General features: G+C 38.9%; 1 protein-coding gene across 4 annotated transcripts in view; it reads right to left on the bottom strand.

Annotated features, from left to right (window-relative positions):
- The window catches only part of LOC124774935 (ATP-binding cassette sub-family C member 4-like), a 312,213-nt gene that overhangs the window by 137,726 nt on the left and 146,487 nt on the right, over positions 1-28,000 (bottom strand). For all 4 annotated transcript variants that reach the window (XM_047249622.1, XM_047249623.1, XM_047249626.1 and 1 more), the window contains one exon: positions 4,510-4,796. In XM_047249622.1, the coding sequence (XP_047105578.1) occupies positions 4,510-4,796 (287 nt within the window). The remainder of the gene's footprint in view (positions 1-4,509; positions 4,797-28,000) is intronic.

Genomic DNA, 28,000 nt, shown 5'->3' on the forward strand with positions numbered 1-28,000 from the left:
CCTACATCCTTCTGAATCTGCTTAGTGTATTGATCCCTTGGTCTCCCTCTACGATTTTTACCCTCCACACTGCCCTCCAATACTAAATTGGTGATCCCTTGATGCCTCAGAACATGTCCTACCAACCGATCCCTTCTTCTAGTCAAGTTGTGCCACAAACTCCTCTTCTCACCAATCCTATTCAGTACCTCCTCATTAGTTATGTGATCTACCCAGCTAATCTTCAGCATTCTTCTGTAGCACCACATTTCGAAAGCTTCTATTCTCTTCTTGTCCAAACTAGTTATTGTCCATGTTTCACTTCCATACATGGCTATGCTCCATACAAATACTTTCAGAAACGGCTTCCTGACACTTAAATCTATACTCGATGTTAACAAATTTCTCTTCTTCAGAAACGGTTTCCTAGCCATTGCCAGTCTACATTTTATATCCTCTCTACTTTGACCATCATCAGTTATTTTGCTCCTCAACTAGCAAAACTCCTTTACTACTTTAAGTGTCTCATTTCCTAATCTAATTCCCTCAGCATCACCTGATTTAATTTGACTGCATTCCATTACTCTCGTTTTGCTTTTGTTGATGTTCATCTTATATCCTCCTTTCAAGACACTATCCATTCCGTTCAACTGCTCTTCCAAGTCCTTTGCTGTCTCTGACCGAATTACAATGTCATCGGCGAACCTCAAAGTTTTTATTTCTTCTCCATGGATTTTAATACCTACTCCGAATTTTTCTTTTGTTTCCTTTACTGCTTGCTCAATATACAGATTGAACAACATCGGGGAGAGGCTACAACCCTGTCTCACTCCCTTCCCAACCACTGCTTCCCTTTCATGTCCCACAACTCTTATAACTGCCATCTGGTTTCTGTACAAATTGTAAATAGCCTTTCGCTCCCTGTATTTTACCCCTGCCACTAACACAAATAGGCAAAAGTGGGTAATGAAATAACTGCTTTGTAGAAATACACTTACACTACAATGAATGTTTATATGCAATATCTATTTACACCTCCTTATGAGCAGAGAATCTGTCAATGGTGCATTTACTTAACTCTTTGATGCAACATTTGAAGTCTTCCTTGATGAAGAGTAGTGCTAGTACTGTTAACCAGTCATGACTCACAGTACTTTTCAGAATAGTTATTATTCTGTTAAGAGGAGTGAAAAATTGTTCCATTTCAGATGCCACTGGAATGGTAACAATCCTTTCAGGAGTTGCATTGTTTCACTTTAAGGCTCCTGCAAATTATTTTTGGGCAGCAATGCAAAAGTGCAGAAGTGGATCAGTATCTATGAGAGTTCTAAAAATCATTCTTAGAGTATAGTATCTGAAGCTCCATTCTCAGCTTATTGCGGTCAAAGAAGAAACATGTTTGACAAGAGATCTGCAGCAACTTTTGTAGGAACTGACATTTCACTTTTAAATAAAGTTGCAGCAATCAGATGCCTTTGAAGCCAAAGCATTCAGCAACCGTAACTGTGTCACACACTTCTTTACAGCAACAGCACTTGGAATTTTGTTTCCCAACTCTATCTTTACAGTATGCAGCAGCTCTCTGTATGTGTGAAACTGTATCAACTATGCTACCTCAGGTACCCAACTCTATCTTTACAGTATGCAGCAGCTCTCTGTATGTGGAAACTGTATCAACTATGCTACCTCAGGTACCCAGTATGGCTCATTTGAAATGTTCTACTCCTTGTTGCACAGTCAGTGGATCAACTCATTTTTGTAATTGTCTGTATAATATGTCAACATGTGGCATAATATAATTGAATACAGACAATCAAAATTGAAATGCTGGGTGCTTCAATTTTGGGCAGAGCCCTCTTGCTTGAGTAATTGTAGTAGTGTGCCAAGATACTCATGTTTCTTCACTTCTGTGGTAATTGACTGAGAGTGCCAATACTTCTTAAGAATCCAAGTCATTTTGCAAACACTGTTTTCTTTTGCAAACAACAAACACAAAAGAGAGTTCAATATTCTTGTGATATCACAAACCACATATCCAGCCTACTTTCTTGTTAATATCTAGTCTGAAAATTCTTACTGTTTCAAACAATGGAAAATCCAGGATGGAATGTAACAATATTGAGAAGGAAAGTTGCTACTCACCATAGAGTGGAGATGCTGAGTCGCAATAGGCACAACAAAAAGATTCATACTTTTGAGACTGCAGATGTGTGTACAAGTTGCATTTGCGTGAGTGTGTGTATGTGTTTGTATTACTGACAAAGGCCTTAATGGCTGAAAGCTATAATTGTGTGAACCTTATTGTCGTGCATACCGCGACTCAAAATTCTTACAGTTTCTTTACTTTTATTTTTATTTTTATTATCTGACTTGACTTCTGAAGTCAATCTCCCTCGGATCTTGGTAAGTAGCTCATCTTCGAGTGACAGGAAAGAGAAATTAATAGCCTTGAGTCTCTCCAATGAATTACCACACATATTACTTCACATTATAGATATGGAATCCTCTCACATGACAGACAGTAAAATCTGTTTAGGATTGATAACTTAGCTGCAACAAAAAGAACTTTTTTTTTAGTATGGACCACTTTGATTTCTGTGTTGTTAGCAGTAACCACAAGGTACAAGGAAAATAAATGGTGCCAATCTAAAAATAAGTTTTAATCACACTTTCAATACATTCATTAAACTCAAAAGGAGCATGCAGTAATAGTACTACATGGTCCAGTCACATTAACATGATCACCACCGATGTTCAACATCAATAACCACTCACAGCCAGCAGGTCACAGGTACAGGGTACAGTGCGATCATTGTCATAATGCAGAGACGGAGCAATTTATTTGATGCCCAGAAGGGCATGGACATCGGCTTTCAAGCAAAGGGTGGAAGCATTTCCAAAATGGCTAAGCTTTTAAACTGTTTGCACACTGCCACAGTTAAAGTATACTGTGCATGGCAAAATAGTGCTGATCAAACCTGGCCCTGAAACAACAGTGGGGCACCATGAGCCTTCGATGACAGAAAAGAGCAACAGCTGTGGAGACAAGCACGGCTGAATGGACTGTTGAGCAACAGACTGCCCAGGTGAACCAAGGGGCTAACATCAGTGTCTGTTCAATGACCATTCAGTGAATGCTGCTGTGTTGGGCCCCCCACATCAGGCTCCTGCTTCGTGCACCCATGCTGACTGCTGTTCATTGGCAGTGAAGACTGGAATTTGCACATCAGTACCACAACTGGATGTTCACTGAGTAGCAGCTGGTGGCATTTTTAGATGAATCTCATTTAATCTCCATTGGACAGATGGCCATAGGCATAAACAGCCCTTCAACAATTGTTGTAAGTATCCAGGCAGGAGGAGGAAGCATTATGATCTGGGGAATGTTTTTGCGGCATCCCATGGGTGATCTTGTTATTATGGAAGGCACACTGGATCAACACAAGTATTCATTTGCCCTTGGGGGCCATGTCCATCCCTACATGCAGTTTTGTTTCCCTCAGTGTTATGCCATTTACCAGCAGGACCATGCAATGTGTCACTCAGCTCACAATATACATTTTTGGCTGGGTGAGCACCAGGAATGGTTTGTAATACTCCTCTGGCTACCAAATACTAAGGATTTAAATCCAGTCAAAATTTTTGTGGAACCACCTCCATCGGGCTATTCTCACCATGGATCCTCAACTGAGAAACACAGTGCAGCTGGTGATTGCACTGGAATCTGGATGACTCCATATCGCTGTTGGTACCTTCAAGAAACTCGTTGACTCTCTTGCTGCACATCCATGCTGCAAAAGGTGGTTGTTCATGCTTTCGACAGGTGATCAAATTAATGTGACTGGACTGTGTATCATAATGGAAAACATAACATTTGTAGTAGGAAATTAAATTCGGTTAGCATCAGTGTGATTTTTCAACTGGCATCTTCTCTACAAGTTCAGTAAACCTGAAGATAATAGTATAACTCAAAGCAACACACATATTATCATGTACTTTGAATTGATTCAAGGATTTATATTTAATTACCAGCAGATCATGAAACCCATGTGCACAGAAATAAGTTGTGGAGACAAGTTTAAGAAATTAGGGTTCATATGAAGGTGTAAAGGAAGTGTTTCCCATCACTTTTTTGGGAGTGGGACAGGGTATTGGGTAAAGGGTAAAGGATAACCTCTGCCACGCACTTTACAGTGACTTACGGAGTATGTATGCAGATGTGAATGTAGATGTGAAGGTCTAGTGCATATTTAATGGCTGCTTATGGGTGTACTAGTGTAAATTCAAAAACATAGTTGATGTACAATATAACTATCCACAATCTTGTACCAATCTATGCAGAACTTTTATATTCAAATGAATAAGTCAGAGAGAAGACTGTCATTGATGTAAACAATGGACGTACCATTTCTGGACATTGTCAACATGAACAAAGAATGAACTCTATCTGCTCTTGCAAATTAATGGGGGAATAGTTGTGGTCACTTAGGGTTAACTGGCACATGGAAAAGAATCCTGTCACATAGTTACCTGGCAAGGTTGACACGTGCCTTCTGCCCCCCAGACAGTGAGGTTCCACGCTCGCCCACAACAGTGAGGTCCCCCTGGGGCAGCAGGTCCAGGTCTCGCTGCAGTGCACATGCCCGGATGACCTCTCGGTACCGCCACCGGTCGAAGGGCAGTCCAAACAGGATATTCTGGCGAACCGTGGCTGCGAACACCCAAGGATCCTGACAAGCATATGACAGCTTGCCATATGCCTTGCATTTGCCCTCACTCACCATAAGCTCTCCCAGTATAGCTTGCAGCAGAGAGCTCTGAAACAATAAGATGAAACCTTAACTAATACTTAATTATAATAAATGTAAATTATTAACAAATAAAAAGAATAACAAAAAGTTCCATTTAGGTAGATCCACAGTTCCTCCTTTCAATGATCAGTCAGCAAAATAACAGATAATGAGATAACCTCTTGTAGCATAGAAAATCAACCAAAAATGCTCAGCAGACAAATGGCGACTGGCTCTAATGTTATATGCCCACAATACTGCACGAACAATCCAAAAAACCTGCATACATACATACACACAAAAATACATGAATACTAGTTCCATATATCATGAATACAACATTTCATAATGATGTGGAATGTGTCACTTTAGTATAAGTTTTCTTTACACAAAATAATTAATTTTTTTTTTCAGTTACTACTTCATATCCACAAATTCATCTATTGAGTAGAAGGAGTTGTCATTCAGATTTTTTTTATTTGCTTTTAAATGTTGGTTGGCTATCTGTCAGACTTTTAATGCTGTTTGGCAAATGACCAAAGACATTTCTGGCAGCGTAATACACCCCTTTCTGTGCCAAAGTGAGATTTAATCCAGAATAGTGAAGATCATCCTTCTAGTGTTGTAGTATGCACTTCACTATTATTTTTGAATTGGGATGGGTTATTAATAACAAATTTCATAAATGAATAAATGTATTGGGAAGGTACTGTGAATATACCGAGTTCCTGAAATAAATGTCTGCAAGGTGATCTTGGGTAGGCTCCAGCTATTATTCTGATTACATGCTTTTGTGCAATGAATACTTTCTCTCTTAATGATGAATTGCCCCAAAATCTGATGCCATATGAAAGCAGTGAAAGAAAATAGGCATAGTAGGCTAATTTACTGATATGTTTATCACCAAAATTTGCAATAGCTCTAATAGCATAAGTAGCTGAATCTAACTGTTTCAGCAGATCATTTATGTGTTCTTACAATTCAATTTCTCATCAATGCATACACCCAGAAATTTTGAATATTCTGTCTTAGCAATAGACTTCTGTTCATAGTATAATTATCAATGCTGTTATGCCATTTACTGTACAGAACTGTATAAACTGTATTTTCTCAAAATTTAGTATGAGTTCATTTGCAGAGAACCACTTAATAATTTTCTGAAAGACATTTACAATTTGCTCAGTTGTTTCTTGTTTGTTGGGTGTGATTACTATACTTGTGTCATCAGCAAAAAGTATTAGCTTTCCATCTTCATGAATACAAAGTGGCAAGTCATTAACAGAATAGAATTGAATAGAATGGAATAGAAACTTTATTGTTGCATAACATGTCATATATAGTCAGATGATTGGGACATAGGTGACTTATCAGTTTAAAGCTGGTTTCTAATTGTAAGTATACAGAATAATTACAGGTATTTTGTAATTTTAGTACCACAAAATTATTTAAAATAATCACGTTGAAAATAAAGTAAAGTTAAGAATAAGTATTTACTTAAAGTACTTTTTAACTTGACAGAATAAAATGTAACATCAGGCACAGCTATTTGTGACAGCCAGTCATAAATTTTTCTACTCTGTAATAATATTTACTTGCTAGGTATTATTTTAAATGATATCCAAATTCTTCTGGTTCATAATTTTTAAATTTTTCACAGACTTTATTTTCCAGTCTCTTACCAAAATAGCAAAGTGTCTTCCCCAGCAGTTTTACCCTATGAGTTGGTAATTTATACTGATATTTGTTTCTTATTTCATAATCATGATTAAACAGGTTATCCTCAAAAGTTGTGGGTTTTGTTTAGAAAACTTAATTGTCTCATAGATGTGAGAGGCCAGGAACAGTCATAAGATCAAGGGCCTCGAACAGAGGTCTTTGCGATTGTCTTTTTTTCTGCACCTGCCAAGGCTCTAATGATTTTTTTTTTGTAGCCTAAAGACTCTCTGTAAGTTTGCTTTCTTTTATCCCCAAAAAATTATACCATATCTAATCACAGTTACAAAATATGCATGTGTTTTGACTGGTGTTTCTATTACACTGCTTTAACATTCAGTGAAAGTATTAGACTATTTAGATGGTGACACATGGCATCTACATGGTCTGCCCATGATGAATTCTCATTTAGCATCACACCTGCAAATTTGGTACAGTTTGTGGTGGCAAGCTGTTTGTCCTCATATGGCATTTCTAGTATATCCTGTACAGCTTGTTTTGTGGTAAAGTGAATGATTTGTGTCTTTGTTAGATTTAATTTCAGACCATTATTTCTCACCCAGGCCTCAATTTCATCCAGAGACTGCTGTAGATGACTAATTCAGTCTTTTTCCAACTTGAGAAGAATCTCTTACCAGTTTCTTCTATTACTATTCTTTGTTTCCTGTTTAATAGGTAAGATGACATCCATCTCAGCAAATTTTCACTAAAACCATATACTTGTAGCTTGAAAAGTAGTAGTTTGTGATCTACTGTGTCAAAGGCTTTATTTAGGTCACAAAAGATGCCCGATACATTCATATTTTTATCTAGACTACAACTAATTTTTGTAATAAGTTAATTAATGGCTTGCACAGTGCAGTGTCCTCTTTGGAAACCATTTTGATTGTTCTGGATAATATTATGCAGATTATTATAGTTAACTATCTGCTTACATGCAGCGCTTTCAAATATTTTGGAAAATATTGATAACAATGAGATTGGTCAATAATTACTCACTTCATCATGTCTGCCTTTTTTGTAAATGGGTCGTATTTCAGCATACTTCAGTCAATCAGGAAAACATCCTTCCTCGAAAGATTGATTCATTATAAGGGACAGAGGATGTGCAGTACTATGGGTGACTGCCTTTATTATTTTTGTAGGAATTTCATCCCAGCCTCCAGAATTTAAATTCTTCAAGGACTTTATATCAGCTACTTCAGAATAGGAGATATAGGTGAATTTAAATTTAGTGAGGTTACATAAACTGGAAACAGGGTACACATTTGGTGGTGAAAGTTCATCAGTTTTACATGGATTTATGAAGTGGCTGTTAAACTCTTCACAGATTTGTGTAGGGTTCCAAACAGGCTCACCTTCAACCACCGGTTCAAGTATCTGTTGTCTGCCTTGTTGATACCTATTTCATTCTTTACAGTGGTCCATATTTCTTTAGACTTAGTTTTAGTATTTGAAATGTAATTATTATTCACCAATTTTTTGGCTTGTCTGACAACTTAATCAAAGATTTTCTTATAGTGCCTCAAATAATTTAAGAATCCTGGGTCTTGATTGACTAAAACCTCCATATGAAATTCTCTTTTCCTCATCCCTAAGCTTCCTTGAATTTTTCTGTTACTCTGTAGTTTAAGCTACTAGCAATGTTATCTATGCAGGATACCGACAAAGCAGTTACCCTTGTCATTTCTACAAAATTTAGAATAAAACCATGTATGGACATCAGCTCCTTCATCTTAAAGGCAAATTTGTCTTTTTTTCCTCACATGTACATTAAAATCAGCACAAACAACATTTTTTTTAAAATAACTTTTCAGTTTTGAGTTGGTGGAGTAAATTTTCAAGTTTGACCAGAAAACTGCAGAGCATTGAGTAACCGGGGGTAGGATATATGCTGAATATCAGCATTTTATAGTCCTTTAAGTTCTATGCAGCAACTCTCAAATGTGTGTTCTTCATTTAAACAATTGAAATTTTTCTTAATTTGGTATTTTACTGATGAATGAACCAGAATACATGAACCACAATACCCTTTGTCTCTACAGAAGCTAGCTGCTACTTCATAATCTGTAAGTTTGTTCAATAAATTTATGTTTTCATTTCTAAGCCAATGTTCACTTAACCCTTCTAATACCAAGTATTTTTTGTTACACTGAGTACCATTGGGGTCTTTAGTGACCCCAACAAAATTTATTTTTTATTAAAGATAGTTTTAATAATGGTAGAATAAAATCACAGTCCTTATTTTTTCCACAATCTAAAACATGATGTCAGTGATATTACATTAATTTGAAATGCATATTTTTTTAAATTATTTATTTCCGTAAAATTTACAAACGATTCTCATGAAACTACAAACATTTTTGATTAAATTCCGAATTGACATTAATGACACATTGCACTTACAGCAATAAATTGCAGAGTTGTTTTTACACACAGAACATCCACATTTTGAAAATTTATCAGTGAATTTTCTATCCTCAGACCTTTTACAAAACGGACACCTTCCTTTTTTTTTGGTCTGTACTGTTGATGGAAGTACTGGGGAAATAATTTTGTCTGGCTTTCTTCTGATGAGCTGCTTTCCTAATTCTATGAGAAATGCCCATCTCTTGTAGTTGGTCCTTTCTGCCCAGTCTGGTGTAAGATGTAGCCATATATCTTCCATTTCCTTCCTTGAATGCATTGTACTGAGCACAGTTACAACTTTTCCCTTTTTGGGACAATATGAAACATTTTAAGCATGCTCTTGGAATCCAAAAATAGATGAATATTTGACTCAACCTTTGGTCTGAGTGAAAGCATGTGGTAGTTCTCCTTTATTTTTTCTAATTGTTCCTAAGAGTGTGAGATTGATTTTCAGAAGTTCTCTCACCAAACTAAGGCTAGTGAAAAAATTGTCAGTTGTTACATTTCTGCCACTGTTGTCTAAGACTTTCACCGTATCTAAGGCAATTCTCTTGCCTTGACCAACTTCATGAGATTCATTTTCTTGTTGACCAGTGTAAACTTGGAGATTGAGAACGTAAGATGTTGCACTATCACATACAGCCCACAATTTCAACCTATATTTTCCTGGTTTTGAAGGAATATATTGCCAAAATAGACAGCTACCATGAAATGGCACAAGTCAGAAATATGTGTTACTTCCTGTTCAGGCTGGACATCTGCGCTGTCCAAATCTTCTTCTGAACTTCCGTCTGATTGAGGAATATTCTCTTCTAAGACGACAATTTCTCCATCGTTGCATGAGACATCAGAAACTATATCGCTGATAACACTATTTGATTCTCCAGATAAAGGATTATCCTGCAGTAATATTTCAAGCACTTCGTCTTCGGATAGGTGACGAGACATTTTCCACTAAATGCAACACACACAATAGTAGTCTCCACTTGTATGGAACAAATAACTGTTGGCTTATAAAGTATTGGCAACAATCACACGTTACAACAATATTTACAAGAATAAAACAAAGGAACTACAGCAACAGTTACAGGTTCAATGCAGCATTATTGGGTAATAATACAGTAAGAGAGCTTTGGTGTCGCCTTTGACCCCAATGGTATGCAGTTGTTCTTTCTTGATTTTCTGCAATACTAAATATTTTCAAAAAGTTATATTAATATATTATGAACCCATTACTTAATTCAGAAAAAGTCCGAATTTTTCGTAATTTTTAGGAATAGGAAAAAAGGTATATTTTACAGAAAATTACGGCATGGCGTCATTACAGACCCCACGGTATTAGAAGGGTTAAGCAAATAACTTTTGCAGACCATTTTGTTCTCTCTAGAAATATTTCTAAGTCATGAAGCCTGCTGACCAGAGTACTTGATAAACCTCTAATATTCAAATGCATAATATAATTTTTATTCGCTATTCTAGATGTGATGTCATCAAAATCATCTACTCTAAACTGGCCAGACACAACTTCTTGTGGATTACTTATCTCAATGTTGTTTCCATCCCAGTTTCTACTAAATAATCATTAAGATGGCATTATGGTGAAGTTTCTCTCGCATTGTGAGTGGCTCCTATAGATTCTTCTGCTGTTATTTCTTCTGTTGATGTTGTTGGTTCTTCTGTTGTTGCTTCTTCTCTTGATGCTTGTTCATTTGATGATGGCAGTCCTGATTCTGGCAATGCTGATGCTGCCACTAGTTGTGACAGTGGCTCTGTTGTTGTCTCTGTTGATGGTGGTTCTGCTGTTGATTGAGATGATGTTGCTGCATCTGTAGTTCCTGTGACATCTGATGAGGATTGTCTTGCTTCAGTCAATGCTGGTTTTTCTGCCACTGGTGAGGGCTGTGCTTTATCAGCTGATGATGGTGGTTTTATAAAACAAGGGACCCAAGACTGGACCCAGTGGGACACCATTCTTGATACCTCCTCAGTTTGAGGAATCTGCTCATTTTTGCAGACTATCTGTATTGTTAATTACAACCTTCTGCATTCTTCCAGTCAAATATGAATTAAACCATTTATGCACTGTCCCACTCACACCTCAATACTTAAGCTTATCTGGAAGAATGCTTCTCTTCTAGCAGTAATCTGTCATACATCTCTGGAAGAAGCAACCATTCCATAGGATTCGAAAAATGCATCAGTCATTTCTGTATGTAAGGTATGACATGCTGCCATCCTCAAGTTTAATATGCCACATATGGCTGTGATTTTAACAACAATAACAGTAAAACATAAATTTTTTTATAATATTATTATTATTATATATTTATAGATTGTTCTTGGTAGAACAATTGCATATTTAAGGTTGCAAACAAACAAACTGTCCTTTTGGTTACTGATATTAATTTATTTCCCCCCAATAAATCAGAGCAAAGAGTTCAGTAACAATATTTGCAAATTATCTGTGTGTATCAATGCAGTACACCTTGTACAGGAATGGTAGTAAATTTTATAATATAGGAACAGATCAACAAATGGACACTGCAGAAGTAGGTGCATTTTTTGCTTGGGTGATATAATGCATTTAAAACTTTAATACGGTGGATTATGATGATTACTTTTAAAATTAACTTGAAATTACCTCATGATAACAGATAATAAAAGTGGTACTTATCAGCATGCATTAAAAATTATTGTTTCATAATGTGGAGAAACTTTTTAAGCTCAAACACTGAAAGTTTAGGATAAAAATGATGCAAAGTTGATGAGATGTAAATGGTGAGATGTTTATGGTTACATATAAACAAACAACACTAGCTGAAAAAATACAATTTGCTATAGTCAGATGACTGTCTTGAATGGAGATTAGAAGACATGCAAGACATTTACATTGTGTGGGCTGAATGCAAATCAGGCAGCATGTAATGCTCAGCTATTGCAGTAAGTTGGAGAAAACGTTGTTGTTGGTGGTCTTCAGTCCAGAGACTGGTTTGATGCAGCTCTCCATGCTACTCCATCCTGTGCAAGCTTCTTCATCTCCCAGTACCTACTGCAACCTACATCCTTCTGAATCTGTTTAGTGTATTCATCTCTTGGTCTCCCTCTACGATTTTTACCCTCCACGCTGCCCTCCAATACTAAATTGGTGATCCCTTGATGCCTCAGAATTTGCCCTACCAACCAATCCCGTCTTCTAGTCAAGTTGTGCCTCAAATTTATCTTCTCTTCAATTCTGTTCAATACTTCCTCATTAGTTATGTGATCTGCCCATCTAATCTTCAGCATTATTCTTCTGTAGCGCCACATTTTGAAAGCTTATATTCTCTTCTTGTCCAAACTATTTATCGTTCACGTTTCACTTCCATACATGGCTACACTGCATACTAATTCTTTCAGAAACGACTTCCTGACACTTAAATCAATACTCCATGTTAACAAATTTCTCTTCTTCAGAAATGCTTTCCTTGCCATTGCCAGTCTATATTTTATATCCTCTCTACTTCAACCATCATCAGTTATTTTGCTCCCCAACTAGCAAAACTCCTTTACTACTTTAAGCCTCTCATTTCCTAATCTAATTCCCGCAGCATCACCCGATTTAATTCGGCTACATTCCATTATCCTCATTTTGCTTCTGTTGATGTTCATCTTATATCCTCCTTTCAAGACACTGTCCATTCCATTCAGCTGCTCTTCCAGGTCCTTTGCTGTCTCTGATAGAATTACAATGTCATCAGCGAACCTAAAAGTTTTTGTTTCTTCTCCATGGATTTTAATTCCTACTCTGAATCTTTCTTTTGTTTCCTTTACTGCTTGCTCAATATACAGATTGAATAACATCGGGGATAGGCTAAAACCCTGTCTCACTCCCTTCCTAACCAGAATTTGAAAGAGAGTATTCCAGTCAACAATGTCAAAAGCTTTCTCTAAGTCTACGAATGCTAGAAACGTAGGTTTGCCTTTCCTTAATCTATTTTCTAAGATAATTCATAGGGTCAGTATCACCTCACATGTTCCAACATTTCTACGGAATCCAAACTGATCTTCCCCGAGGTCGGCTTCTACCAGTTTTTCCATTCGTCCGTAAAGAATTCGTCTTAGTATTTGGCAGCCATGGCTTATTAAACTGATAGTTCGGTAATTTTCACATCTGTCAGCACCTGCTTTCTTTGGGATTGGAATTATTACATTCTTCTTGAAGTCTGAGGGTATTTCGCCTGTCTCATACATCTTTCTCACTAGATGGTAGAGTTTTGTTAGGCTTGGCTCTCCCAAGACTGTCATTAGCTCTAATGGGATGTTGTCTATGCCCAGGGCCTTGTTTCGACTTAGGTCTTTTAGTGCTCTGTCAAACTCTTAATACAGTATCATATCTCCCATTTCATCTTCGTCTACATCCTCTTCCATTTCCATAATATTGTCCTCAAGAACATCGCCCTTGTATAGACCCTCTATATACTCCTTCCACCTTTCTGCTTTCCCTTGTTTGCTTATTACTGGATTTCCATCTGAGCTCTTGATATTCATGCAAGTCATTCTCCTTTCTCCAAAGATCTCTTTAATTTTCCTGTAGGCAGTATGTATCTTACCCCTAGTGATATGCACCTCTACATCCTTACATTTGTCCTCTAGCCATCCCTGCTTAGCCATTTTGCACTTCCTGTTGATCTCATTTTTGAAACATTTGTATTCTTTTTTGCCTGCTTCATTTACTGCATTTTTGTATTTTCTCCTTTCATCAATTAAATTCAATATCTCTTCTGTTACCCAAGGATTTCTGTTAGCCCTCGTCTTTCTACCTACTGGATCCTCTGCTACCTTCACTATTTCGTCTCTCAAAGCTACCCATTGTTCTCCTACTGTATTTCTTTCCCCCATTCTTGTCAATTGTTCCCTAATGCTCTCCCTGAATCTCTACAATCTCTGGTTTGTTCAAGTTATCCAGGTCCCATCTCCTCAATTTACCACCTTTTTGCAGTTTCTTCAGGTTTAATATACAGTTCATAACCAATAGATTGTGGTCAGAGTCCACATCTGCCCCTGGAAATGTGTTACAATTTAAAACCTGGTTCCTGAATCTCTGTCTTATCATTATATAATCTATCTGATACCTTCCAGTATCTCCAGGCTTCTTCCATGTATACAACCTTCTTTCATGATTCTTGAACCAAGTGTTAGCTATGATTAAGTTGTGCTCTGTGCCAAATTCTACTAGGCAGCTTCCTCTTTCATTCCTTACTCCCATTCCATATTCACCAACTACGTTTCCATCTCTTCCTTTTCCTGCTGTCCAGTTCCAGTCACCCATGTCTATTAAATTTTTGTCTTCCTTCAGTATCTCAATAATTTCTTTTATCTCATCATACATTTCATCAATCACTTCATCATCTGCAGAGCTAGTTGGTATGTAAACTTCTACTGCTGGGGTAGGTGGGGGCTTCGTATCTAACTTGGCCACAATAATGCATTCCCTATGCTGTTTGTAGTAGCTTACCTGCAGTCCTATTTTTTTATTCATTATTAAACCTACTACTGCATTACCCCTATTTGATTTTGTATTTATAACCTTGAATTCACCTGACCAGAAGTCTTGTTCCTCCTGCCACCGAACTTCACTAACTCCCACTATATCTAACTTTAACCTATCCATTTCCCTTTTTAAATTTTCTAACCTACCTGCCCGATTCAGGGCTCTGACATTTCATGCTCCGATCTGTAGAATTCCAGTTTTCTTTCTCCTGATAACATTGTCCTCCTGAGTAGTCCCTGCCCGGAGATCCAAATAGGGGACTATTGTACCTCCATAATATTTTACCCAAGAGGACGCCATCATCATTTATCCATACAGTAAAGCTGCATGCCCTCAGGAAAAATTACGGCTGTAGTTTCCCCTTGCTTTCAGCCATTGGCAGTACCAGCACAGCAAGGCCGTTTTGGTTAGTGTTACAAGGACAGATCAGTCAATCATTCAGACTGTTGCCCCTGCAACTACTGAAAAGGCTGTTTCCCCTCTTCAGGAAACACACATTTGTCTGGCCTCTCAACAGATACCCCTCCGTTGTGGTTGCATCTACGGTACGGCTATCTGCATTGCTGAGGCACGCAAGCCACCCCACCAATGGCAAAGTAAAAATGTATCTGGTCCTTAACATGTTTAATCTGTACTATTTACATTTCAACTTCTAATACATCAGAAACATATCTATGAAATTCTATACCATATAGACATACATCACTTGTCACTAATAAAATATAAACTCAACAAATACAGGCCTTGGGTTACATATGTCATAAACCTCAGGCTACATAAGTCAGTCTATAATAAAATATAAATGCACCAATCCTCAGTCTCAGGCTACAGCTGACATAACCCTGAGTTTTATGTAGTTTGTAACTTAGGAGTTATGTCAGTTGCAACATAAGACCTAGGTTTGTTGCATTTATGTTTTATTATTGACCCGTGTTATATGTTGACAAAGATTTATGCCAAGTTAACCCAAGGCCTAGGTCTGTTGTGTTTATGTTGTATTATGGACCAGTAATATATGTCTGTATTGTATTCTTCATTGATGCATTTCTGTTTGTATGATTAGTTGATACAACAGATATAACTGGATATAATTTCGTACACAGTTTCATTGATATGTTTCTAATTTATATGATTACTTGAAATACAGGTAGAGAATATGCAACTTATAAATAGTCATTTCCAATGTTTATGTCATCCATAGCCCATGGTCTAAGTTGAGTGTGATCCATAGTGTAACCATTCTTTTACTTCAGCGGAAAAATTGAAATTACAGTTCTGAACTAGCATATGACATAACCAGCTTTTATTAGTCTTCATAAAATTAATATTGAAATAAGAACTGTCAGAAAGACTAAGAATATCAAAGTCTTAAAGAATGTGAAGCTGTCACTAATGTATTGTTTTTAGTATATATGAGGGTTGGAACTTAGGAACTTAAATAGAGGCAACTATTTATTCACAACCGATACCTGTTACTGTCCTTCAAAGTAGTCACCAGCGTTGTGTAGAACCTGTTCCCAGCAATATGGAAGGTGTAGTATACCGTTAGCAGAGCCTGTTCTGGTGATGGTGCAAATGGAGTGGTGTACTGCCTGTCGAATCTATGGAATAGTTCTGAAGCAAATGCCACAAAGTGGTTCCTTCATCTTTGGAATCAAATCAAAGTCACAAGGACTTAAGTCAGGGGAGTATGGTAGATCATCCAGTACTTTCCAGTCCCATCGACTGAACAGAGCAGCCACATCTTGCACTGTATGCATCCACACATTTTTGTGGAAAATGATGGGCAGGTTGCACAGAAAGTGTCGCCACTTCCTTCACAAAGCTGGTTGCAGGTGATGCTCCAAAAACGAACAGTAGTACTGTGCATTGACAGTCTGCCATGGAGGAACGTAATGCATTAGGGATAACACCATCACAGTCATACTTGAAAATCACCATAACTTTCACCATACTGGGTCTCTGACGAACTTTCGACTTCCGTGGCCACCCATAATGATGCTATTCGTTGGATTGGCGTTTCAGTTTTGTCTTGTACGACGTGGCCCATGTCTCACCCAGTGTTACAATTCAGCATAAGAAAGCCTCTCCTTCATGCTCATTGTGCTCCAAGTGCATCTGTGCAGCGGCATAACGCATCCATTTCTGCATGTCCATCAAGTCATGCGAAACCCATGATGATGCAATTTCTCACCCGGCGTTCCTTCAGGATGCAAAGCACAGTCATATGCATTAATCTAGTTTTGTGGACAAGCTTACAAATGGTATAGTGTCGATCACTGTCCACTAACATAGCAACAGCATGCACTTCTTCTTCAAACATGCTAGGACGACCTGCCCGATACATGTCTGCCACAGTTTGCTGACCTTCGTTAAAGGCTTTTACCCAACATGCCACTGTTCTGTATGGCAATGCCAATTCCCCACATGCCTCTTGAGGACCTTGATGACACTGTCATGCTGTATGGCCTCTGGCACATTCAGTCTTGATCCAACTACATTGTTCCTATTTTGAAAACATTGTGACACCATTACATTAGACGGCTCGCTCACAAGTGATTGTGTTTCTCCTGATTGTGTACATGCTGGTGATGTGGGCTGGGCGAGTCCATTTGCTTGGAGGTAAGTTAGGTGTGTGAACAATGGGTGCTATCAGCAACAATAGTAGATTGCATTGCATAGTGTCTCCACAGCAGTTTTGCCACTATTTAAGTTCCAAGCTACGTACATTGATGTAATCCATTATACTGATATAATCCATTGTTTCAGGCCTTCTCACTTCTTGTCTCTTGTATTTTGTATCTGGTGTCTGGCAGTGTTTGGAAAAAAGAAAATGCAACAGCTTTGAAATCAAGCTACTTTCCTTCAAGTAGTTCAGGGAAACTTTTCATAAGGTGTGAACAGCAAGGTTCAAGGTATCAACAGCTAATGCACTACACAAAAAAGAGTTCCTTAATACAGTGATGGTTGACCTATTCCTAACAAGATAAAGAACACAATCTTTTGAATGTGAATGATTGTGTTAATAGTGTGGGATGAAAAATATTACAAAAGTCAGCTGTCAGAGTTAACTGCTGCTGTGAGCAGTAATTCATTTCTTTGGATTTCATTTGTGAGCTACTATGCAATTCTCAATATAAAACTTTAGATTACATAATTTTTATTTAACTGCAGAAGGACGTAAAGGAAAATTACCATTCTAGCCAAAATATATAAACTACAAGAGAAAGCATTAAAAGATAGAATTATATGAACTGTAGAACTGTTTTGCATGTGTTTATCACAAAGCCATGCAATTGCTAAAATAAATATTGAAGCTGGTCGCTGTGACTGAGTGGATCTAGGTGCTTCAGTCTGGAACTGCAAGACCACTGCGGTTCCAGATTCGAATCCTGCCTCAGGCATAGATGTGTGTGATGTCCTTAGATTAGTTGGGTTTAAGTAGTTCTAAGTTCTAGGGGGCTGATGACCTCAGATGTTAAGTCCCATAGTGCTCATAGCCATTTGAACTCCATGGATAGATTATTCATTGGCTATATTAGTCGTCTGCCACTTACTAAGAGAGTTACTGGAATGGTTTTTTGGCTGTAGACATGTTCACCAGGTTTATTTGGCTGTTTCCTAGCAGGGACATGACGATAGATACCAGCACTCGACACCTGCCCTAGATTTTCGTTCTCTTTGGTCCACCAAAATTTCTTGTAAGCGACCATGCTCCCACGTTTACATCATGAGAATACCGCAGGTTTCTTTTTGTTTCCTCTTCCCCCCCCCCCCCCCCTCCCAAGACGAGGTTAGGCACACCACAACCAGCCCTTTCATATTATTTCATGTACAAGCTCAAACGAAGTGGGTCCAGTTGTTCCCATTGTTGAATCTAGTGTTTAATACCGCCCACCATGAGGCACGGAAAAACATTCCAGCGGATCTAATGTTTCCCTACTCAAAAACTCGCCCCTATCCAACATGTGGGATGTTAACGATCTGAGACCATCAAGGAGAGTAGCAAGAGCCAAAAAGGAATATAGAGTACTCACCAAAGGGAAGCAGTGCCTTGTAACTGATCGGCGTCTGGGAATCAAGATTGAATAAAAGACTTTCATAAAAAAAAATTTGGAGGTGAGGCCAGATGCACAAAGGAGCATGAAGTAAGTTGACATCTCAGTTCGTGGGACCTTACCAAGTCACGAAGGTGCCCATCCCAGTTACACTCCTGTTCACAGAAGTGACTACAGGGCTCGAGCACCAATTGAACCTGAGTCAGATGAAACGATGTTGGCCAGACTAAGTATCAGTCACAGTTTTTAAGCCCTACCCTGCAGGTTTTTGTTTATGGAGGGGGAAGGAGGGGAGGGGGCTGAGCCGTGCCACGACCTGTCAATAAACTGTAGCACATGTTTGACCCAAAGGATCAGTGGGATGGCGCGTTTGTGCGGGAACAGGGGGACTCGACAGTATGCCACGATGTGAGGTGGATGGAGCTGAGTGGCGGTTGTGGACTAAGGCATTGCAATGTTAGTTCGTGGCCTTCTGGCTCCCAAGATTCGTGCATCTGATGTGGTCACGCAAGATCTGGGGCGTGGAGAGTGTGACACTGGTTGGGAAGTCTCTTTGGAATGGAGATAAGCAGTATGAAGCGTCTGGTCTATCTGCAGTAGGATCAGTTGTTGGAGGTGTGACCTGTCGCAATTACGTCCGCTGACCTTCACGCCGCCGCCACCCCCACCCAGTTCAGCTGTCTTCAGCACCAAGAATCTGGTGAGGATTACTTGGCGTGGAGCTATTCCACTTTTGTGCTGTGTTTAAGTAGTGGTTGATGCAGGTTAATTCGACGGCTAGTTCATGGCTCCTCAGAAACTATTCCCGCCAGAATCATAACGATTGATACTTGTACTGTCAGTACCATATATATGACCATGTTCTATACAGTGGTTCTGCTCAGCCTCCCTCCTGTATTGTAAGTGTTCCCAGATTAGCGGTACTTGGGTCTACTCTATTCTGTGTATGATTGGACATAATGCCCATACTTACCTGTCCGTTAACCTGCGGGTCCCAGTCGTATTAATGTTGCTGATTTGCTGTGGATACCGATTTTACTGTTGGATTTGTGCATCTTGAACTTCGAAACCGAATGGGCCTGCTTCCTTATGGCTGCTCTGTTTTGTAACTTGCTTCCTTTTAGCGGGAAGATTAAAATACAAACTAGCCAGTAGGATAATAACGCATTCGTCCTGGGGTGTGCTTGTTCAGTTTTAAAAGAAGTGTGAACGAGCCTACTAAAATTTCCTGGCACTTGATGCTGCTTTTGTGCACTCTTCATCCGTGTTAAATTTTGTCATTAGTCTAACTTGACCTCTTTCTGGAACTCACCGCAAGTCGTTCACTATTCCGCGGGAAGGTGAAGCAGGAAACATCGTAAAACTAATTATTCATTGCGTTCTTAGCTCGCTCACCTGATTTTTGTTTCATCGATCTGTTCTAAGTTGAAATCACCCTATATTGCAGTCGGAGCCTTGAATTGGTATTTGTTGTGTGCATTTCTAAGAGTATTTCGTGTGTTATAAACAAGTTCTGCTCCCGTGCTTAGCCTGAAGGTCAGTGCGGCGGGTCAGTTGGCCAGGTTTTCTTTTTTCTTCTTTTTTTTAAGTTGACCTCTGAGCAGCTAAAGCAGTTTGTACTAATTCTCATGTTGCTTACTTCATACTGCTGTTATTCTGTAGCTGCTCTTGTTGATAAAATTTTAAGCTTGGTATAGCTCTTGGAGCACTTGATGTTTCCACTTTTGGATTTCTGGTTAGTAAAATAATCGTTCTCGTAAAGTCTAAAAATTGATTAATAATCATTGTTAAACTGCATTCAGTTTGAACTATGGTTTGCTGTTAGCAGTTTAGAATAATTGTTTAATTATTTCAAAGCTCTAACGAAGCGTAAAGTCTATTGGCCTGTATTAAATGTTATCGCTACTAAAATTGTTTTAAATGATCTTTAAAGAAAGCATTTCAATATTTTTATGTAGTTTTAAATAAATTGTCTTATGCATTTTGCAAGTGGTGATTAATCTTCATTTGGGCTCAACCCTTCCAACCCTTGAGCAGGTAATTAATCGCAGAAAGCATAACCAGCTTTCTTTCCTAAGCCCTATTACATCATACTTTGCTTCAGTCTGCATACGGTATTTCCAATTGAACATGCTGTGCGTGAGCTCTGCATTTAGTTCAGGCTTTAAATACTCGTATTTTACTTCCTTCTGTGAATGTGAGGCTTTTATGAGGAATACCCATGAATGAATGGAAGGGCGTGTTCTGGTATTTTTCCAGTGTTTGGGTGTCTGCATTACGTTTGTTCGGTGTTTGGGTTTTTCCCACGTTTATCAACAGATTACGTTCTTTTAAGTAGTAATTAAATTTTACAGATACGAAATGCAAGCGAACTTTTCATTACTTGTACGTTCGAGAATGCTTTCTTGCAAATTTGTTTCTCTCCACTTCCACCTATTAGGTGGTAGAGAAACGTTGCATTTCTTCCCTACTTCCTTTGCTTCTATAAGGCGTTACAGATGCTAGTCCTGGACATCTTTAGGAGGAACGTAAAGACATTTTTACAAAATTTTCATTACGCCGATTTACATAAATAGAATCATAACATTTCAGTCTGCAGCTGAAAGGAAATGTACAATGAAAGAATGGTGTTCCATATAAAAATCAATATTACCCCGATTTACATCCCTTGCATTTTGATGCTTTTATTCTAATAAAGATTATTTACCTGCATGGCTCTCTGATTTCCCTGGAACATAACATCTTTGTAATTTCTACAAGGCTGTCCTTTGTACCAGCTGCCTTTACCTTATTTCTGTTATGATCTGCACTGTTATTCTTCCTTTTTGGAGCCATTGTAATATTTCTGCTGTTGCTCAAATGAAAGATAATGAACACTAACAGTGATTGTGTCACAAGAAAGGAAAAGTACAAGTTTATCAATAAACTGTAGTACAGCAATCAGTTTCGGCGCGGCTATGAGCAACGAATATTGAAACGAAATAAGTCAGTGACATTTGGTTTCAAAAACGAATAGTATAAAGCGCACCTCCATTTCTACCATCCCTAGGACGATGACATTTCATTTCAACACAAAATGATTGGCCGTAGCCTGAAATGCATTATTCGGTGAAAAATGAAAATAGGAAATGTTGACTTACTTGGTCTCAACAATTGACAATTCAGTTATAAAAACTTTTGGTTTTATCTACACAGTGTTTGGCCCCACTGTTTCTAGCATTTATGGTACAATTTTATTTATTTATTGACTTTTACATAATGATCACTTTATGGGTTCAATGGCGACCTGTCGGTAAAGCTCGCTGTCACTCTGCATTACGTTTGTTATGTACTTGCATTTGGTTCATCAGAAGAATGAAACCTGATACTGTATCTTAAATATGGGATTGAGTCAGTGCGTTACTTGGATGGCAAGCTCACTGATTGTAATTACTATCTACAAATGTCTTTTCATAACGTCATACCAAAAAGAAAATATTTATCTTATAAGACAAAATGGTTCAAATGGCTCTGAGCACTATGGGACTTAACTTCTGAGGTCGTCAGTCCCCTTGAACTTAGAACTACTTAAACCTAACTAACCTAAGGACATCACACACATCCATGCCCGAGGCAGGATTCGAACCTGCGATCGTAGCGGTCGCGCGGTTCCAGACTGTAGCGCCTAGAACCGCTCGGCCAACCCGGCCGGCTCTTATAAGACATCGTAACATAGTAGATGTACTGGAAAGTGTATCTAGGAAGTGGTTCACGATATAGCCTATTAGTAAAGTATTTCACTTTCACTGAAAATTTTTTTAGTTCGAATCAGGAGCCATGTTTTATGACGTAACGTCATTCAGAGCCTAAGGTGCGTCCACACAATAGTTCTTGCCCTGTGCGCAACCACAGGCGCACGGGAATAGCTACATTCTAACGTAATCATCGCGACACTCCTTCTGGCTTTTGTTACCCACTGCGATAGCAGCGCGCCAAGCAGGCAGCAAGTGACACCTCTGGATACAATATCGATTGAGCGCGAATACCATTGTTTATATTAATTTATAAAATAGTTTCTACAAAAGGAAGCGTATTTAGCGCTAAAAAACCGACGATAACTAAAAGATGAAATCACATTTGTCATTTTTCAGTTTGCTAAGGTCCCTGGGAGGGGAGAGTTTATTTAAGATTATCTTTTAACGTACTGACACTGCTAAACGTCATTTTTCTTGAATAACAAAAAACTGCCAGTAAACACCAAAAGATCTACTTTTTGTAGAAAGACATCATACGTAAGACCAGCAATGCGAAGTTTGTTCCCTAAACGTCCAGCCAAATCAGTGAATGTGGAATGTAGGAAACTTGTGTTCAATGTAATACCTACATCATTTAACGTACCAAACAAGGTACCACACCTGTGACCTAAGGGATAACCACACACGTCATAATAAAAGGCCAAAAAGCAAAAGGGAAGGAACCGGTTCCACAATTGCTGCTACATCTGAACCACAAAGGGCAAGAACCTCCAACAAATTCACTTTTGGAGTAAAAGTAATTACATTCACAGATGTATTAGTGTATCAGAAAGCCGAGTGAAGTGTAAGAGTTGTCGAATCATTAGACACCATAAGACGATTTTTATTTGTCAAGGAAAGTGCCTGTCATAAGAACAGACAACAGAAATATGTCTCTCGTGCATGAAATATTTATTTATATTCTCTTCCTGTCAATGGAGTAAGTTGCGGTTGTACACATATAAGAAAGAATTTCTTCATAAATAAGTCGCTTATGTCACTGATTCAGTGAAATTCGGCTGTTTTTACATTTATTTCATGATAATTCATGTCCCTTGGTAATTTAGTAATGCATTGAACGCAAAAACATTATTTCGTTAATTAATTAGAAAAATGAAAACATACACTATCCTTCCCACAGATGTGTCCCCACTTGGAGCGCTAGTGTCGCTATGGCTATTAAATACCACACCAAAGGGTGTCCAACCGTACGTATTATCCTGCGCTAATGCTTAGTAATCACATTTTGATCTGCCGACTTAGCAAAGAGCCGGCCGGAGTGGCCGAGCGGTTCTAGGCGCTACAGTCTGGAACCGCGCGACCGCTACGGTCGCAGGTTCGAATCCTGCCTCGGGCATGGATGTGTGTGATGTCCTTAGGTTAGTTAGGTTTAAGTAGTTCTAAGTTCTAGGGGACTGATGACCTCAGCAGTTATGTCCCATAGTGCTCAGAGCCATTTGAACTTAGCAAAGTGATGTTATGGAAGAACGAACACATGCTGCGGTAGCTTTGTAATTGTCAGACACCCCGTCATCACCGCGGGCAGTCACCGCGTAAACAGTCTCACCCAGTTATACGTAAATATCTTTGATTTTCACAGGAATGGTGCAACTTGACTTTTATGCACCATTTTAGTATTACACTAAATAAACACAGAGGAAGGGAATGTATGTGTTCATAAATATCGTTGACTTTCTCAGAAATAATGCATAACTTCCTTCTTAGCACTCATTCAAGTTAATATTACGTGACTTATTTTTCTGCATATCTTAGTTTGGTGCCATTTGTATGCAACTAAATGCTTCATTTTAACACAACACTGAGACTGGCTGGAGAGCGGGAGGGCGCATGGGGTTGTTGTTGTTATGGTCTTCAGTCCTGAAACTGGTTTGATGCAGCTCTCCATGCTACTCTATCCTGTGCAAGCTTCTTCATCTCCCAGTACCTACTGCAACCTACATCCTTCTGAATCTGTTTAGTGTATTCATCTCTTGGTCTCCCTCTACCATTTTTACCCTCCACGCTGCCCTCCAATACTAAATTGGTGATCCCTTGATGCCTCAGAACATGTCCTACCAACCGATCCCTTCTTCTAGTCAAGTTGTGCCACGAACTTCTCTTCTCCCCAATCCTATTCAATACCTCCTCGTTAGTTATATGATCTACCCATCTAATGTTCAGCATTCTTCTGTAGCACCACATTTCGAAAGCTTCTATTCTCTTCTTGTCCAAACTTGTTATCGTCTATGTTTCACTTCCATACATGGCTACACTCCACACAAATACTTTCAGAAACGACTTCCTGACACTTAAATCAATACTCGATGTTAACAAATTTCTCTTCTTCAGAAACGCTTTCCTTGCCAGTCTACATTTTATATCCTCTCTACTTCGACCATCATCAGTTATTTTGCTCCCCAAAGAGCAAAACTCCTTTACTACTTTAAGTGTCTCATTTCCTAATCTAATTCCCTCAGCATCACATTCCATTATCCTCGTTTTGCTTTTGTTGATGTTCATCTTATGCCCTCCTTTCATGACACTGTCCATTCCGTTCAATTGCTCTTCCAAGTCCTTTGCTGTCTCAGATAGAATTACAATGTCATCGGCGAACCTCAAAGTTTTTATTTCTTCTCCGTGGATTTTAATATCCACTCCGAATTTTTCTTTTGTTTCCTTCTCTGCTTGCTCAATATACAGATTGAATAACATCGGGGATAGGTTACAACCCTGTCTCACACCCTTCCCAACCACTGCTCCCCTTTCATGCCCCTCGACTCTTATAACTGCCATCTGGTTTCTGTACAAATTGTAAATAGCCTTTCGTTCCCTGTATTTTACCCCTGCCAACTTCAGTATTTGAAAGAGAGAATTCCAGTCAACATTGTCAAAAGCTTTCTCTAAGTCTACGAATGCTAGAAACGTAGGTTTGCCTTTCCTTAATCTAGCTTCTAAGATAAGTCGTAGGGTCAGTATTGCCTCACGTGTTCCAATATTTCTACGGAATCCAAACTGATCTTTCCCGAGGTCGGCTTCTACCAGTTTTTCCATTCGTCTGTAAAGAATGCGCGTTAGTATTTTGCATCCGTGACTTATTAAACAGATAGTTCGGTAATTTTCACATCTGTCAGCACCTGCTTTCTTTGGGATTGGAATTATTATATTCTTCTTGAAGTCTGAGGGTATTTCGCCTGTCTCATACATCTTGCTCATCAGATGGTAGAGTTTTGTAAGGACTGGCTCTCCCAAGGCCGTCAGTAGTTCTAATGGAATGTTGTCTACTCCCGGGGCCTTGTTTCGACTCAGGTCTTTCATTGCTCTGTCAAACTCTTCACGCAGTATCGTATCTCCTATTTCATCTTCATCTATATCCTCTTCCATTTCCATAATATTGTCCTCAAGTACATCGCCCTTGAATAGACCCTCTATATACTCCTTCCACCTTTCTGCTTTCCCTTCTCTGCTTAGAACTGGGCTTCCATCTGAGCTCTTGATATTCATACAACTGGTTCTCTTTTCTCCAAAGGTCTCTTTAATTTTCCTGTAGGCAGTATCTATCTTACCCCTAGCGAGATAAGCCTCTACATCCTTACATTTGTCCTCTAGCCATCCCTGCTTAGCCATTTTGCACTTCCTGTTGATCTCATTTTTGAGACATTTCTATTCCTTTTTGCCTACTTCATTTACTGCATTTTTATATTTTCTCCTTTCATCAATTAAATTCAATATTTCTTCTGTTACCCAAGGATTTCTACTAGCCCACGTCTTTTTACCTACTTGATCCTCTGCTACCTTCACTACTTCATCCCTCAAAGCTACCCATTATTCTTCTACTTCCTGCCAATTGTTCCCTTATGCTCTCCCTGAAACTCTGTGCAACCTCTGGTTCTTTCAGTTTATGCAGGTCCCACCTCCGGGAGGGCGCATAGGGTATAAACCATAAATGGACTAGTTCCACCGTCTTGCATTTTTATAAAATTATTTTATTTATTTGATACATTCAGACTGGCTGCTTCATTTTAATACTTCGCTGGGACTGGGCAGAGAGGAGAGGAGAAATGGGGGCGTAGTTCGTCATTGATAAGGATGATATCAGTGATAATAATTATATCACTGATAAGAAAGATGACATCGCTGATAATGAGGGTCCGGCTTGTGATGTTACAGAAAGGTCAGTGCTCTGGGTCACGTGGCGCCACAAATGCAAAAAAGTTGCTGAAACATACATAGCAACGGAATCTTTGGAAGTGACCCTGTTGAGTAAGGATAGATAACTGTATTTGAGAAAAACTTCGGAATGATTCTACAGATTCCATTGTATAGCTTGCATAGGAGTCATTAGTGCCATATAGAATGCATATCTCCTCCCTCGCTCTGCTGCTGACTGACCTACGAAGCGAAGCCACTACTTACTGTTTGTACAAATGATGGCTTTGTGAGTTTGCCTGGAGATAAACGTGTATAATAACGTTACTCGGAACGGTTCTTAACTCTTCTCCCTCTTCATATTCTTCTTTCATATGTTAACACCCTTTCGTTAGGGGGGCCTTTCTTCGCTCATTGTAGATCTGAAACTTGCTCTTCTAGTCGGACGCTCTTCTTACTCTCGCAACGTCACCTTGGACCAAGGGGAGCAGTGTCGTCTGCATCATCTGTCTAAAAAAATTGTAAATTCAGTGTTTCCATGTTTTAATTGCGTATGCGCGTGTTTGTGAAGTCTAGGTGGGGAACCAGTCCGACAGCCGCCTAAATGTTTGCGAGTAAAATCTAAAATCCGCAGTACGAGGGGCCGATTTATAATCTGTGGAATGCATCAGTCGTTACTTCTCACAAAATGAAAAGCGATATATGTGCTTCAGAGATGGGACGACTGTAATGTTTCGTAAGTCACATCCGTTATGTGTTTACTACTGTCATTTTTGTCAGAACTCAGCCGCCCAACGACATTCTATGACTGAAAGAGAAATAGCTCTGTTGTACACAAATGGAGGAAGTAATATAATAGCATAGGTACACTCTGATAAGGAGTTAAGGAAAAGACAAGAAATGTTAACCAAGGTCGACAAACGGCGACTTGAACCTTGCTACCTTGTTATCATGAACTGTTAGCTACTTACATGATAACAAATGTGACACAGAATGCACTTTGTTATCTGGAATACCTACTCAGTCTGTACGAGAAACTTATTAAATGATAAAATACTTGGAGCAGTTTGATAACGTTCACATCGCACCACAAATCAGTGGTGCTGTAAGGCTATACAGACATAATCAAACATAAAATATATACCCACTAGTATATCAAAGTTCGCTCAGGAGCGAGGAACTATAAATTCCCAGCAAGGATGTGTTGTACCTCCGTAAAAAATAAACTTGGCAAATGGTTCAAATGGCTCTGAGCACTATGGGACTTAACATCTGAGGTCATCAGTCCCCTAGACTTAGAACTACTTAAACCTAACTAACCTAATGACATCACACACATTCATGCCCGAGGCAGGATTCGAACCTGCGACAGTAGCAGCCGCGTGGTTCAGGACTGAAGCGCCTAGAACTGCTCGACCACAGTGGCCAGCGGTCTGCAGGACTTCGGCCGTTCACTTACGTAATAAAATAAAACACCTACAACTGTCGTTTTGATATTTTATTGTATTGCAATCAGTTTGAGTGACTCAACACACCAGCTTCCAATCTTAACTGACGCTGAGGGGGTGCACTCCAATCGGATACACGATCCCATCAGTGACC

The sequence above is a fragment of the Schistocerca piceifrons genome, chromosome 2 (genome assembly GCF_021461385.2).
Source record: "Schistocerca piceifrons isolate TAMUIC-IGC-003096 chromosome 2, iqSchPice1.1, whole genome shotgun sequence".
NCBI classification, from domain to species: Eukaryota; Metazoa; Arthropoda; class Insecta; order Orthoptera; family Acrididae; genus Schistocerca; species Schistocerca piceifrons.